We start from the raw sequence: 16,768 nt of genomic DNA on the forward strand, positions 1-16,768 counted from the left end.
ACCAAACCATCGGAACTCACATCCAAGCCTCTGACACATAAGTCAACATCTTGTTGACTTTTCCAACTTAAGCTTCTTCAAAAGAGACTAAGTGTCTCAAACCAACTCGATCACATATAGAACCGATAGACAAAATAATAAGAAGCTGAAATGGGGAAAAACGGAGCGGCAACTCATGAGACGACTGACCGGGTCGTCACATTCCCTCTATTTCAATTTGTTTGAACCTTTTGGCGTATGAGGGTCAAGTTTTAATTTTCGGTGTGAATTCGGACATAGATTCTATAAGTTTTTTGAAATAAAATTTACACATTTAAAAACTATATGAAAAGTACTATAATTCAAAATAGTTAACAATCAAAATATTTAAAAATTATTTGTAGAAAATATGGTCATAGAAAACCTTATTTGACTTCCCAAATAGTAAATAGATTTTACATGCCTATACACTATTTTAAATTTTATTATCAAAACTGTCCATGTTTTGTTATTTACGCGACCTACACAAGTTTTATCTATAAAATATATATCCACCTTAAAAGGATCTCAATTCATTATTAGTGCATTCAATCAAGGGATTTACAGCTTGTTTGGATGGTTGTTACGCATTGTTTCATAATGTATCGTATCGTACTGTATTGTATTGTATTGTATTGTTTGCTAAATATAATGTTTGGATAGATTGTGTCGTTTGTCATCGTTTCATGATATCATGCACCAGCAATATGAAGAATAAACTTGCAATATTATAAAGAAAAATTATGATACAACGTAAAACTACTATATAAAAAGATAGGGTAAATGATAAAATAAAATAATATAATAATAATAAAGGGTGAGATTGAGAGAAAAAGACAAGGTAATGACGCTACCATACCAAATCGGTCGTTACATAAAGTGACACATTTCATCGTTATGTAACGACAGCTTTAACGATACGATATAATAAAATTTAAATAACAATCAAAACAAACATCGTATTTAAAGTAACAATACGATACGATACAATGGGTAACAACCATTCAAACAAGCTTTTAGTTACACTTTTTTTCTTTTTTTCTCCTCTTTCCCCTTTTCTCTCCGGATCTTCCACCCTTACAGCAATTTAAGCTAACTACTGTATCCCTTGACTTTAGTTTCCTAATATTTTTTAAGCCTATCAAATGTGGTTGTGACTCTAATTATGTCATAGTAAATATATTTTCTCCTTTTCTCTTTCACTTTTACGTTAAAAAAAATGCCCATATTGCCACTGTTTCAAAGGCGTGTTGTTTCAATATGACTTGAAAAAAAAAATAAAGAATTATATATATGTTTTAAACTAAAAATAATTGATAGACATATAATATATAATTATATATAATTAGTAAATAATTTACATATATCGACTAAAAAAGAAAAGTGTGAATTTAAGTGACTATTTTTGTAATAACCCCTTGAATAAACAGACCACATCGTCCCAAGAAAAAATAAATAGACCACATCGTTCAATTTCTCCTCACTTTTAAATTCTAATGTAAAGGAATACGTCTTTTCTGTTTTTCCAAATCACTCGAAATAAAGTTTTCCTTCGGATAAAGTTTTTTCTGTTGTGTTTACAACTCATATGCAACTTTCATATATTATTTTCGCTCAGTTATATACAACTACAATATCATACCACTTAAATATAATTTGTATACAAATTTTATACAATATATCTTTTGTATATTTTATATCTGATTTATACATAGTAAAAATAAATTTCATACAACTAATTATATATTATACAACTTATCTATAATTTTCATACATTATTTCTACTCAGCTATATACAACTACAATATCATACCACTTAAATATAATTTTTATACAAATTTTATACAATATGTCTTTTGTATATTTTGTATCTGATTTATACATAGTAAAAACAAATTTCATACAACTAATTATATATTATACAACTTACCTACAATTATAGATTATTTCTACCATGTTATATACAACTACAATATCATACAACTTAAATATAATTTTTATACAATATTGTTCAACTTTCATACAATATTTAAATAAATAAATAAATATAAACAACAGAATTCAATTTTTCTACAATTTTAATGCAATTCGTAAGTATAATGTATATCATGTCTTCTTCTTTTTCTTCTTCGGGTTTTAATCTGAAATTCAGCCAAAATCAAGTCTTATCTTCATCAAAACACCCTCAAAATTGAGATATAAACTCTAAACCATATTCCCAATTGTTTGCAACAACACTCAATCGAAACAAATAATGGTTTTTGAAAACTCACATTTGAATTCAAAGCTTAAAAGTTTTTTAATGGTTGTCAATGGTGGAATTACTGCTCTCTTTTCCTTTGCTTTATATTACTGGAATTAGGGATTGAGAGATAGAGAGAGACGTAGAGAGAGAGAATAAGGATGGAAAATAATTGATTCCTAATATAAAGAGATACTTATTTAATTCTTAAAGTGTATATAATTGGTAAATTTGTATATAGGATGTAATTAAATTGAAACTTGAGTAGGGGGGTAATAAAATTTCTAATAGTATATAGGTATGTAAAAATCCCAATAGTTAAATAGGTTAATTCTTTTTAAAACGGAGGGAGTATAATTTTAGCATAAGTAATATGTTAACATAACCACCCCTAATTTAATCTTAACCATCATACTAGAACAGTTCATATCATCTTAATTTCAATTTGGTTTAAACATGTTCTCGCCTTATGCCATGTAATTTGAAACAGATGATGTGTAGAGACAAAAAGTTAGTCCAAAAAACTTGAAAACCATAATAAAGTGCTGGTTTAAATGTCACAGTTTTGCTCAGAGGGTTGCCAATATCCCATATCGGTAATCCATGAAAAAGCGGATCAACCGGGTCCTATATTATGCAAAGCCGGTGGTTAGTTTAAAACCATCTTTGCGCTTGGGGCAATGACGCAGCTAGTGAGGTTCTAACCGAGGCGCGTCTATTGCTGGTTGAAAACTATTTCCAAACCCCCTCTTTGGCCTGGGTTCACCCTTGGCCGTGGAGAATTTTTGGAAGGGCTCCCTTTGGGGTTTAAGCCCTACAATTCTTAGTTCAATATTTTGACGTGGTATTTAATTTCCGTAATGATATAATTACCGCTGTTCCTAAAGGAACAAACTTGGCTCTACATTAGTTATTATGAAGATCAGTGAGATTAATAGGAAACTGGACCAAGTTATTTTACTATTTTAAGAAAAAATGAATTCTATTTTAGGAGGGATAAGGTTGTTGATATAACCGTGAACAGTTCTTGAGCATTTGTTCCATGTATACTGTGAAACACGTTCAGATTATGTAAGAAGTGGAGAAAATACCTTATCCCAAAATCAAAAGGTCGGTAGCTAAGACTCTCGTTTAAAGATGTAATAAATGACAAGAATTGAACCAGAATTAAGAGAACAATCATTTTGAAGAATATTTGGTGCGTGAAATACCACGTTGAGGTTATAATTTGAGAGTATTACAGCTATGCTTGCATTCATAGCCTACCTTAGCATAAGAGTTTTTAAGTTCTAGACAATGACTCACAGATTTTACACATGATATCATAAAAGTTATGTATCATTCAGTCAACAAGATGGCGTAGATCACATTTGAATAGCAAAGACTGATATGAATAAAAATTGTTGCCGAAGAGTTGCTGTTTTGTATTAAGGCAGTGAAGCAACTCACTTTCAACTTCATTCAGCTTCTCCTGTATTGGACATGGTCATGTTTTCAACCAAGACAATTCATATATCACGTGTGGTTCGGAGAGGGGATGAAAGAGGGGTTATCTTGGCAGAATTCCTTAATTTAGTTATTGCGCCTAACAGCATTAAATGAATGAATAACAAAAGGAAAATGGGAATTACGGTCTCTCATGCCAGTTGTTACAAAGAATGAGCTTTAGTCCAGAACAATCAAAGGAAGGATATTCGCAGAGCTTTGCAAAAGTGGACCAATACATATTATTTTCTTCAAGTGAAGACTAAAAGCATTATATCCTTACTGCACAGACATAACTGTGAGAGGTAATGGAAAACTGCCCAAAAATTTACTTGATTCTAAGAATGTTTCCATATTTGAACCGCATACAGAAATTTAATAAGTTGGTAGATACATATATTTACCAGCAACCAAGTCATTGATGACCTTATGTTGCTTCAATTGTACAAGAGCAATTGCATGATAAACCGACTGAGCGTGCATCAACCTTTTCATAGTGGCACATGAGAGATGAGCTTCAATTCAGTGGCTGGCAGATTTCAAGCAAATCAATGATCAATTATACTTCTGCAACTTTCTTAACGATTACAGCGGCATAATTAGCTATCGTTGAATCCGGTGACTGCTGAAGCTGCCTAACTACTGGAAATAGCTCGGATGATCGAAGGAATTGTCTGCAAGGTGGATGAGCACACATCTTCGCCAGAGAAAATAGTGCAATCTTTAAAGGTGACTCATTTATTGTATCTTTTCTACTGGGGCTCAGAGCTACGACAGAACAGTCTGTCACCAGCTTAAGTAATGCCTGGAGAAAAAGAACCATCAACTTTGGTAAAGGAAGTTTGCTGAACAAATTCAGCATTCTCTATTAGGATAGAACAGGCAGTTAAGGCATAAGGCATTTGCATCAGGCACTCAAAACTAGTATAAATCTCGTGGCCTTCTTGAGCCAAGGGTCTCCTAGAAACAGCCTCTCTGCCCCTCGGGGTAGGTGTAAGGTCTGCATACATATTACACTCCCCAGACCCCACTTGTGGGATTACACTGGGCCGTTGTTGTTGTTGTTGTTGTTGTTGTTGTACTCAAAACTAGTATAAAGTGATATGACTATGAAAATATTCTGGTTTAGAAACAATATCTTTGCAAATGAAAAGAATCAGTAGGTTTAGATTTGCTATGCAAATAAGCAACGACGAAGGTAAAACATGATAGGGGCATGAAAAACCTGCATGGCTCCTTTAGAAACAATATCTCCGCAAAGCTTGTTGGAGTTGCGGACAAGATTACTGAGTGCCCCAGCAGCATTGGCCTTGGTTTTGTCTTCCTCAGCTGAAAGCAGCAGATATGAGAGCTGAGGAATGGATCTCCGGAGCTCATCATACAACAGCTCATTATGATAGGCAGCATTGCCAATCTACAAATGTGGAAAAGACCTTAATCAGCTAACCATTTATAACAATAGTTTGACAAAAATTAAAAAGATAATTTGATTTTATCAAACAGCTAGGAAGCAAACAAAAGCTTTACAGCAAAGCAAGCAAACTTCCGCGTTCTTTTGTCAGAATCAGCACAGCGATCAATGAGAAGACTAGTGATGCCACGTTTTGCCTACAAAATCAGCAAAAAACAATTGAGAGTTGGAAGAGAAAGATAGAATTAGTATATGCAGTAAATTCTAGAACTGTAAAACCACAATAGGAAGTAATGCTGAAATTATAAATGAAAGATCATTTTGGTTTAAACTCAATACAGATGAAACCACAGGTTATACAGGAGGGCGTTACCAGCGAAGCATAGAAATAGGAGCTGTGACGACACATATTTCCTATAGCACTGCATGTTTTGGCACGCACATTAGGATCTTTATCGGTTAGGAACTCCTTAAGATACTCCAAGATATCTGCCCCATCAATGTATTCATAGAAGGCCTGGATGCATATGTACAGTTAGAATCAACATCAGCATAGTTATGAAAACTTATGATACAATCAGTCTCTTCAATGATATCCGTATCAAATAAGTACCACTAAATGAGTCCACACACAATCCGTATCAAATAAGTATTTCACACTATCTACAAGGTTTAAGAGTAAATTTTTTTTTACTAGACTATAATATTACGTTCAATATAATTTTTAAACACACAAAAATAAACAAACCCTAGCAGTTAAGCACTTAAAACGTATACTCAACTTCAAGCTTACTTTTGACAAATTTAGTTAACTATGACTCATACAAATCCAACTTTAAAGGTCAATCATTCTTAATTTCCACATATTGCCAAAAGAAACTTCGGAATAGTATAAGAGGTATCAAGGAATGTTTAAATAATAATCAAGGATACATCAGACAAGAAATTAAACAGGCAGTAACATGTAAAACATAGAGAGAGAAAAAAGAAAGCACAGCCAATGGCATTATAAACAAAGTCAATCTTTAGCATTCCTGTACACCATTCTTTGACTTCTACTAACCAATGAAGAATTAAAAGTCACGAAAGTTCACCATCGATCAACTAAGAGTGTATGCCCAGTAAAGAATTGACCTTATCCATGCGAGCTAAATCTGAAACAATCATGAGAACATCTAGAACGGCTTCTCCGGGGCATGAACCATCCAGTAGAGACTTCATTCTCCTTGGATCCAGCAAACCTTTACCCAATAGTTGAACAGCAAGAGGTCGGTAAGCCGTCATTTTGGCAAGAAATGCAACAGGCCTGGCTTTATCTTTGGATTCCATATGTTCCAAACACCGAAGAATAATGCCTGGAACTCCTACCTGCAAGCATAAAGTGTGGAGAATCATATACTGATGACACACACTTAAGAAGAGTTTGACCAACGAATATCCTTTTAAGAAATTTGGCCGATAAACTGCAAACCACACTCAGAAACCTTATCCTTCAAGTACACAATATTTCAAGTAAGATTATAAGAGTTTGAAGGGAAGATACAAAGTCCAACCTCCAATAGGATTTGAGTATACTTTCCCAAATGTGATTCAATTGCTTTCACCATGTCTCTGTCTTCAGGACAAACTCTTCCACCAGGTGAACCAACATTAAGGAGAAATCCACTATTCACTGAAGCAGTAGCAGATGGCAAACCTAGACCATTCTGTACAGCCACAAACGGAAATGCCAAAAGATCTATAACCGCATTTATTGTATCCCTAACCCCATCCACCCCGCCACCGGGTCCACTCCAAGATTTGACTAGCTTAAGATGTATGTCCAATATCAAATCAGATATGACCTTGACATGTTCCATCTTAAGCAATATATGACGAAAAGTTGATACTCCCCCAGTAAGGCATTGGCATAGTAATGAAATGCTCCATGCAACTCCAATTGGTGATAGCTCAATTTGGTCTTTCGAAAAATTGGATTCTTCAGAAGAGACTTCTGTAATGTTGTTTGTCAACAAATCAATAAGCAGCTGTGGAATACCACTAGCACAGGAGTGTTGCACAGCCAATGGTCCTTCCTTCTTCAGTCGTATGTCCAATAACCCAATACATCCATCTCTTAGGCCATGCCAATGTGAAAGCATTCCACTAAACATACTTGTTCCATCTTGTTCATTAGCAGGATTCCTAAGGTATTCACATAGCTTGGCAGTCCTAGGGATCATAGGCACAGCTATGTCAAGAATGGCAGTTTCAACTGTGCAGCCAGTTTCAAGAGACAGAATGGATGCTAGAGCTAGCATTGCAGATGCAGAATGAGGTTGGCATAATGACTGTACATCAGCAGAGAAATAATGTGCAAGGTCAGAGAGCCGAGTGAGCTGCTTTCTTGAAGATGTAGTGAGAATGAACAAGGCAGAATTCCTTCCTGATGACTTTAGACATTGTGCAATGGTGGCAAGAAGAAGGCTTAAGTGCAGAACCAAGGTGTTTGCTTCTCCGCCACGTGCTTTCTTAGTTGATGACAGTACAGAGAAAATCTCTGAAACAATAGTGCCGTCGCCTCCTCCACTCACCACTGTAGTAACGGGAAGAGAACTAGGCAGACCACAGAGGATATTGGCAACAACTCCACTATGCAAGCAACACCTCAGAACAAGCTGAAAAGAAGAATAAGTTAATAATTTTGACATGTGACAGCACAAGATATCAGGATAAAGGCACAAAATATAGCTACTTTATTCAACGTCTCATGCACCTAACCTTCTTTCAGGATGCGTGTGAAAAACAGAAAACAAAATATATTTTGATGAGATGTAATAAGCCAATTAGCCGTTTGTTTAAAGAGTGTGCCAGTGTTATTGAAAGACATTGCTTCGTTGCTTAAAGAAGCGAAGGGAAGCAAGGGGGCATCACTTCATAGAGATGTCCGCTTCAAACAATGATGCGCAAAGTAAACCTGAACATGTCAGTTCTTTGAAGATCAACTTTGAGGAGTTGGATTAATATTGGCATTATTATTATTGGATACTGAGATCAGTCATTTTAGTTGCAATTTGACCATAATAATAGTAGAGTCATTTGTTTGTTACTTTAATGTCATGATTTGTGCTCACTTCAAAGAAGCACGTGCTTCACTTCTTGTTATTCCCTTCAAGCCCTATGGACCTTGTCCTGCTACTTTGAGCTGACACCCGTTATTCTTCCCTTTCCCGTTACATCATTAGATGTCATGTTTAGGAAAAATGTAGAGAGCAATCTTGCTTTACTACATTCGCTTGAGCGGGAATAAAAGTACTTAAGCAATCAACTATGCACGACCAGGACCACCAAATAGATCTATTGGTCAATGGCTCCAAGGTATAATGATAATGGCACAGGACCTTTCAACAAATGTCAGTTAATAATTGTTCCAGAACATTTTGCTAAGAAATTATTAGCCTGGAGATGGTAAAAGTTAGCTGAGAAATGGACATTGGTGGATTTGTAAATACAACACACACAGAGAGAGAAAGAGTAGAGGAAAAAAAAAGATCCAAGTTCCTGTGATTCATATGGTACCTATCCACAAAAATCCAACAGCTCCAAACTCATTAAGCAAGTTCCAGTAAAACATAGTAAGTGAAAACAAAAAGATAGATACCTGTACTCCAGCACAGATAGAAGGTTCAAGACGTTGATGCAGACAATAATAAACAGCAACCTGTATGGCTTTGGACCTTAGAAATGCCTTTGTCATGGAATCAATAATTTTTGTTGAATCCCTACCAAGTAATGGACCTCGCTCATGGTCCTTGATGTCAAGTCGATGTAAAGATGGACTTCGCAAACAGCTAATTGGAAAATGATATCTATTATCTCTTAGAGAAAGTAGTTCAAATGCGTCCACCAGCAACCAAAGAGCCCTGCAGGCTTCAGCAGCAGCTCGCAGTAAATTTGAGGAACCTGATATGAGGTTAGACCCTGATGTAGCTAAGCACAAAATCAAAAGGTCCACTATGCCAGAGCTGGTAGCATGGTCTAACAGTTCTTTGAGAGTTCCTATAAGGGTTGGCGGAGAAGATGATACTTTAAGAGCCTGAGCCACTCGAAACAACATAGCTGCAATGCAACCAGTTGACTCAGACAAAACTCGACCAGAAGCATCATCCAGGTTATTTATCACCTGTACATTAGTATATAACAGTTAAAAGAAAGCAAGTATAAAATGGTGATATCAGTGCACAGTTTTCCAAGTTAGGAAACGAAACCTGCGAGTACAATTCATGAAGTGTTCTCCAATGCCCTTGAAATGAGCCTCCAATAGCACCTCCACAGATATCTAACAGTTTTCTGGTGACGGAGAAACTCTGCATTACAGTCAGACCACGTTAATCATTAGATTTTAAGGAAGCAAAACAGCACCAGCAATATTATTGAAAATTTGTTTTGAAGGATACACGGGTTATTCAAAATTCATAGCGAAACGTAGCTCTCTTTTCATATTTTAACACTTAAGTTTGGACAAAAATTAAGCACAAAGTTTGAGATTTTAGCTATCTCATTGAAGTCCAACGTAAAGATGTGCAATTATAGTCCACAAGAAGAGAAACCCATATCAGAGCAAAATCTCTTCCTCTTTTACTTTGGTCTGGTAAGTAAAGATCGTTCTCATGAAATTACCCTCATCAGCAATTCAGTTCCATTGGAAGACCTGATTTTAAGTACAGCATAAGTGAAACCAAGAAGGACACATATAACTTGATCAAGAGTCCCATTTGAGTTGATGGAAGCTGCTGCAACTAAGTTCGAAAGGATCCTAAGCGATTGGTTTAATTTGATAAAATCATGATCCCTGTGCAAGAAACAAGCAGGTTAGTAATATCAAAACTCAAAAGTAGCAATTTTGTGCCTACTTACTTCAACCAGATATCAGTTCTTGTAACCATCAAATGTTACCAACCTTGGCTTGATAAATGATACCAAAGTCAAACAACAGCAAGCAGCGAAAATTCTCTGAACTGATCTTCTAATACGTGTGACACATAATATCAAAACCTCTGAGAAAGTAAATTATATCTTTCTCCTTTAAGTATTTACAGACATGCAGATGGAATTCATTCTAGTAGCATTATTGCAGCAGAGGGTGACGGAATCCCTCAATATGAAAAACTCTTTCTCAATTGGAGGCAAAAAACAAGGTGAATGATTTATCTAGAGTAACAAAAACTGGTCATTTGGACTACCTGCTCGTTGAACAAATATGTTTTACAAATATCATGTAAAATATACAATATCATGTCTAATCATGAAATAAGATGCTGCACACCTCTTATACAGAGTTCTTACCTGCCAGGAACTTTTGATTCTTCACACAAGTTTCTTAACGGAACCAAAATAGCTGACAATGCATCATTATCTTGCCCAATAAGTTTTGCACCCTTGACTGTTCGGGAGTTGCTTTCCAGTCTGCCCAAAACTTGACAACCTGAGAAGATGGCATATATCATGGATATCGTACACATCACAAATCATGGAAATCTCACACGGGGCTACACATAATAAAATAAGGGATGTGATATAGGAGAATTGGTAAAGATTGCTTGATCCTCCCCTCCGGAAAGAAACACAAGAATGACTAACAGAAACATATGAATGAGATATCATAAGTAACTAAGCAGTTAAAAGCATGATCAGAACTAACTTGTGAGTGAAATTCAAATGTCCTAAGAAGCTAAGAAAGACGAGCTGGAGAAACTGACAGATGAAGAAAGATCTATTACTTATCCATATAAAAATCAGATAAAGAATAGTGTTGTAAATATTATATTACATGTATGCAGCGGCACAGAGCCTACTGACAATTCTTCAAAAAGTTGAACTTTCTGTTTGTCCTACGTACACACGAAACTCTAACTGATAGGAGCTAATGTACCTCAAGGCAAAACCTGGTGGCTTTTTATCCCGTAGGGGTGCGGAAGAAGAAAATGATCAGTTACTTACATGATCAGAAACAAAAGAGAGTAACTGTGGAGCCACTACTGATTCAATTTAAAAAAGAAAATTAAATGAAAGTTGTGACAAGAGTTTAGTTTACTCCTTCCACCCTAATGTGTCATGATTTAATTTTTTCTAAGTGAAATTGACCTTTTCAACGTTCAGGAACTAATACTAAAATTTTTTTAAATAAAAAATATATATACAGGTCATATATCCTAGATTACAATCGGCAAAGAGGTAATACAAGAATGAAGCTCTTCCTTTATTCCTATGTTGAAAACAATTGTATCAGCTGTATTGATGTAAGCTCATAGAAAGCCTACGATTTTGCAGCATGATCACATAAGTAGAAAAATATGTCTAATCTACCTAGCAGAACACAACTTACCTGACTGTACAATATCATCAGGCTGTGAGAAACCTGGGAACTCCTCTGGTGAAGCATTGACAGTGACGTTGTCTGGACTTTTCAAATGAACATCAGTCTGAAGGTTCCCAATGTTTCCATTTGCACTGACAGCTTGAATATGACTTTTACCTGCAGTGGTATCCTTTGAGATAGATGAATTGGGCAAAATTAGAAGTGCATGTGCAATATGTTAAAGGATGGACTTACTTTCGGGACTTGCAACATTCAACTGAGTTGATTGAATATCTCCCTTTCCCCTCCAAGTTGCATCAGATCCCTTTGCAGCAGCTGCTGCAGTACGAATCTCCTGTTATTTTGATAAATTGTTCCATTAATGAAAGACCAAAATGGAAGATTAGATATTATTAGCTTGCTTTTCAAAATCTATAGGTACCCTGGCTTCCACATCCTCCAATGTTTCTTGAACAAATGGATGCTCAAGAAGTGCAGGCCAGGTCAGTCTATTCTGCGGTACCTGATTCACAGAATTGATCACTAGATCAAAAGTAGGAAGCTAAAAATATAGTAGTGCAAGGGCTTTTATATTTATAGATGGAAACCTTGTTAAGCAGGCCCTTCAGAAAACTCTTGAAGCTTGAGCTCATATTGTCTGGATACTTAACTGGGTCCTGAGTACGAGTGCGATTACAAGTTAATGGTCTAATCAATCACAGGTCTAGATCCAAAATCTACTCAAGCATAACCTTGTTACCTTGATGATGTGGCGAACAAGAGCATAAACTGAATTAGTATAAAATGGAGGTTGACCAACAAACAGCTCATATCTGCATAAAATCAGCTGATCAAATTCATATGGAGAAATAAAAATATGCAGAAGAAGGAAAGAAGCCAATAAAGGGTATAATTGGACTAGTCTGTAACTGTTTTCCTTGTCAATGTATGATCATGTTCTTATTCAGACGTTTGTTCCTATTTTAGAAGGTTCAGATTCTTAATGCCGCCAAACTGAAAAGTTTGTTCTTTTTTTTCTTAGCAATAGAGGAGCTCATTTCATCTAACAGGAGTCAAGCTTCCCTCCAGCTAGAAGGCAATTCTTTCCAACAATCACAAAGAATCTTAAAGTTACTCAAAACACCGAAAGAGTTCCTAAATTAAGTAGATGTCACATACAAGATAACGCCAAGAGACCACAAATCAGCAGTGTGGTTGTATGGTTGTTCTCGTACCAATTCTGGAGCCATATACAATGGTGTACCTAAGAAAATGCAAAGAAGACAGAGATCAGGTAAGGAGTGGATCAACAATAGCTTGTATCAGCCACTTTTTTGGGAATGTAGCTTGTATCAACCACTTGATGTCCATTTATAACCGGAAACTGAAGCAATCCTACTAAGTGAGGCAAAAGTCACCTTTTATGGATCGCAAAACTACTGTGTTTGTGGACATGGCTCGTGCAAAACCGAAGTCACAAAGCTGTTAAATAAAAAATAAAAAGAGGGAGACATGAGAAGATAGGGTTATATCTTTACTGCTGAACACAGAGTACAATAAGAACCAAGTTATACACTGCCATATTATCCACAAAAACATGAAGATAAAACAAGCTCAAATGCATTTCCAGTATCATCGCAAGTTCTTATTATGTAATAATGCTTTAACAGATATTGCAGGCTAGTTGTCATATAGCCACAGAACATACCAATGAATAAGCTAAATTATGTTCCCTCAAGGAACTAAAATAAGACTAGATCCCTGGCAAAGAAGATCACTTGAATGTATGATGATAACAATAATTAAACAACAACTATGCTTCAATCCTAAATTAGTTTGGATCGGCAATAATAATCTATACGAATTCTAAGTATCCACGTCACTCCATTAGACGCTTCTCTATGCAATATTCAATAATTGAAGTTCTATACCAAATAGAAGCTCTTTAAATTTTCTAGTAGCGTATAGATCTCTTGAATACTCCAAAACTCCAAGTGGACATTGAACCTAAAGTAATTGTATCAACATGACTAAATCTTAATCCCAACTTGTTGGTATAGCCTATGTGGATCTTTTCTTCCATTTTGCTGTATTTTGTGCTAAGGTTGCTTTCACGAATTCAGAGTCTTTCGAGACAACTTCTTCTCATCTGATTTTAGGTCTGCCTCGTCCCCTTTTAGCACCTCCGATGAATTTCACCCATGTGGACCGATCCTTCTAAAGATCTACATGGGACATGACCAAACAATCTCAAGCGACCTTCTCTTGTTTTATCATCTAATATCTATCTATGCTACTTGCACCTTTCGCCTGATATGATTATTTCTAACCTTATATGACAGCACAGCCATCTAAATATACACATTTATGATTCGCTCATCTTGTGGATATGTTTAGGTCCAACACCCACTCCCATATTACATTGCCAGTAGGGCAGTTGTTCTAATACGCAACATGCAAACCTCCATTCAACATATTAGAGGATACACTGCCTTTCTGCCACTGCTTCCGGCTGAGCTTAATGATGTCAAAATATACTAACAGAGGACTGATGGTGAATAAAGAATGAATAGAGAACTGTATGGTTTTCTTTTGCTTGGGTTTTGTGCTTATGGCACTGTTTTTCAATTTCTAGGTGTGCTAAGAAAGACATTACTCATACACAATCATAAACCTAAAAAGAAGGAACTTCTGAGACTGCATGTAACATGAAATCACAACATTTTGAATGGCCAAAACTTTATTACAGAATTGGCTAAGTAAGAGATCATAACTAGAATAACATCCATGAGAAATAAACACGTCAATTATGTTTTTGTAATATCTAATTGTAACACAATTCCATGAAACTATTGGTTCATATAAGAAATTAGTATAACCAACCTTGACAATAGATCCAGCACCAATGAGAATATTTTGCGGCTTCATGTCACGATGTATTATACGATTTGAGTGTAAATAATGCAGTGCTCTTACCTGAAACGAAAAGAAAAAAACAGTTAAATGAATAAATAAAATATATAACATGGGACAGTGGTGGAATTCCTCCACATATAAGTAGTCGATAGAAGAATAGTAATGTTTAGATATAAAAGAAATCAAAATTTTGTGTAGATTACCAACTGCTTTGCTATTGCTTGGACTTGTTCTTCAGGAAGACATTTATCGTCTTCAAGAATTTCAAAAAGCTCACCCTGGATATGATAGGTTTCATTAGTCAGCCATGCTGCCCTGCTACTACGGGATAGAAATTCAATACGTCTTATGCATGGAGAAAATGCACATGGCATTGTGACCTAACCTAACATTTGGAAGAGAGAGAATAGAGAGAGGAGACCGATTACTTGAGCAAATTCTGTAACGACACAAAACTCCTGCGGGCTTTCAAAAGAATCGAGCATTGCTATAATATTTTCATGCTTCAACTTTCTTAGAATCTGCACCATTTAAATAACCTCCTTCAGAGAAAATAGAGACAGTGCAAGCAGAGCCTCAAAAAAACAGTAATCAAGATGAAACATTAAAACTTATGATCGAAGAGCAAGCATAAGCGTCCTGTTTCAGCAAAATCCGAGGAAATGTTTTTTTTAACCACATTTTGGAGACCTAGCGAATGCCCAAAGTATGGTAGCACCACAGAGAATACCTCAATTTCCTGCCTTAAGTTGTGAATGTCCTTATCGCTTTTCCCATGTTTCGGAATAAATTTCATGGCAACCGTCTGAGAGTAATCAAATTTAAAAGTAAGAATGACTAGCAAAAGCACTAATAATCCTTATCCTGAAAGAATAACAAATAGTCTTGCCTAAGAATAAAAAAAAAGTACCTGGCCAGTAAACTTTCTCCTCCCTTTGTACACCTTCCCAAAAGAGCCCTCGCCCACAAGCTCTATAACATGGTAGCTCTCCACACCCATCTTAAAAAGTAGATGAAATTTTCTGGCACAAAAATGTACAAATATTTATAATTGATCCAATAAATTCTAAAACCTAAAATCCTCACAATTGTTGCAGACAGATAGCTATAAATTTAGATCGAACTGCATCAGAGCTGAGGGGGTAAGTCAAACATAGAGTTTTTTTTCTGCATAAATATGTACAAGTTAATTATCTATTTCACTGTAGAACTAATTTACAAGTTCAAGACTAACAATTTCTCCTCTCTACTAACTAATGAATCTAAATCCGAAACAAGTGAGTATAAGTGGAGAATTTACCTTTTATTGATGAATGCCTGCACCACCCGGCGTGTGATGAACTGGAATATATATGAAATTCGAAACGGGAACAGTGGATTTTGGGTGTTTTAGGGAAGAAATGAAGATGTTAGAATTTAGATGGAGAGGGGATTTGCGTTTGAAATAATACCATACGGTCCCCTCAAAACCTTTTCCCGCTTGTCAAATTTTTATTTACTCATATTTCGAGAAAATGACATAAATGGTCCCTTATGTTTGAGGGTATATTTACAACAATCCTTTAAATATACGCTTGAGCATTTTTGGTCCTCTAAGCTTGTTAACATTGAATATTTTTGTCTCCATCAAATATTTTAACAAGCTTTGGATGTTAGATATAATGAAAACTGTGAAATAGAAATAAAAAAATAACGAGAAACAACACGAGAGTTTTGCAAATTCAATAAGCGCAGTACCCAAACACTACACTGAACACTAAGAATAATTAAAATAACAAGCAATGTATCTCAAAAAGTGCACCTGATTCTAAAAAAATATAACAAAGAATAGCAAAAACTACACCTCCAAATGTGAGCTCATGTTAAATCTTTTTTTTTCATATTTTCCATTAAACATGATTAATATAATTTAAATAGTTGAAAGAGAACAAAAGTGTTCACTTTTGAAAAATTTAAATAACCAAAAGTGCTCAACAATATATTTAAAGGGTCAATTTGAACCTATTCCCCAAAATAAAGGGACTATTTTTGTCATTTCTCCTTTTTTTCCGAGTAAAATAATGTGTAACCATGTATAATTTAAAATCCTTTCTTCTGAAGTTTGCATAAGTTTTTAGAATGTGACATATAACTCTCTTTAATTAGAAAACATGTCAGGATTGTTTGATTTAGAACTAAGTTATACCAGGATTAGTAATGTGTAGATTGTAATACAAAGAATATTTGTTATTAGACGTTTGGTTCACTATTAAAAATTGAATATACATTGTATAACTTAAATTTGTATTTGGTTAAACTGCACAAGAGTTTAAAAAGTGATTTGGGGAGACCCTCAATGGCAGTTTTGCCATTCAAGTGC

At 35.3% G+C, this 16,768-nt stretch overlaps 1 protein-coding gene and 1 non-coding gene across 2 annotated transcripts; one reads left to right on the top strand and one right to left on the bottom strand.

The window, feature by feature from the left end:
* Positions 1-2,922: 2,922 nt before the first annotated feature.
* On the top strand, positions 2,923-3,074 carry LOC142182451 (U4 spliceosomal RNA). The gene has a single exon (XR_012711272.1). It is a non-coding gene; the product is annotated as a U4 spliceosomal RNA (small nuclear RNA).
* Positions 3,075-3,963: 889 nt separating this feature from the next.
* Positions 3,964-15,874, bottom strand: LOC107830147 (serine/threonine-protein kinase TIO). The gene is made up of 23 exons (XM_016657627.2): positions 15,710-15,874; positions 15,320-15,431; positions 15,140-15,214; positions 14,838-14,930; positions 14,613-14,687; positions 14,377-14,469; positions 12,912-12,975; positions 12,673-12,757; positions 12,254-12,326; positions 12,102-12,170; positions 11,936-12,016; positions 11,749-11,848; positions 11,521-11,670; positions 10,482-10,620; positions 9,816-9,987; positions 9,404-9,502; positions 8,797-9,318; positions 6,710-7,813; positions 6,291-6,524; positions 5,530-5,673; positions 5,273-5,353; positions 4,971-5,159; positions 3,964-4,550 (listed from the first exon to the last, which is right to left on the bottom strand). The coding sequence occupies exons 2-23, from the start codon at positions 15,407-15,409 to the stop codon at positions 4,305-4,307; spliced, it is 3,978 nt and encodes a 1,325-aa protein (XP_016513113.2). The 5' UTR covers positions 15,410-15,431; positions 15,710-15,874; the 3' UTR covers positions 3,964-4,304.
* Between the last annotated feature and the right edge of the window lie 894 nt (positions 15,875-16,768).

The sequence above is a fragment of the Nicotiana tabacum genome, chromosome 6, assembly GCF_000715075.1.
Source record: "Nicotiana tabacum cultivar K326 chromosome 6, ASM71507v2, whole genome shotgun sequence".
In the NCBI taxonomy this organism is placed as follows: Eukaryota; Viridiplantae; Streptophyta; class Magnoliopsida; order Solanales; family Solanaceae; genus Nicotiana; species Nicotiana tabacum.

Coding starts and splice junctions, on each gene's coding strand:
- LOC107830147 (XM_016657627.2), bottom strand. CDS start 15,409: ATGGGTGTGGAGAGCTACCATGTTATAGAGCTTGTGGGCGAGGGCTCT. Junction 14,688..14,837: donor TCGTTACAGAATTTGCTCAA/GTAATCGGTCTC, acceptor TATCATATCCAG/GGTGAGCTTTTTGAAATTCT. Junction 5,354..5,529: donor CCTATTTCTATGCTTCGCTG/GTAACGCCCTCC, acceptor CTGATTTTGTAG/GCAAAACGTGGCATCACTAG.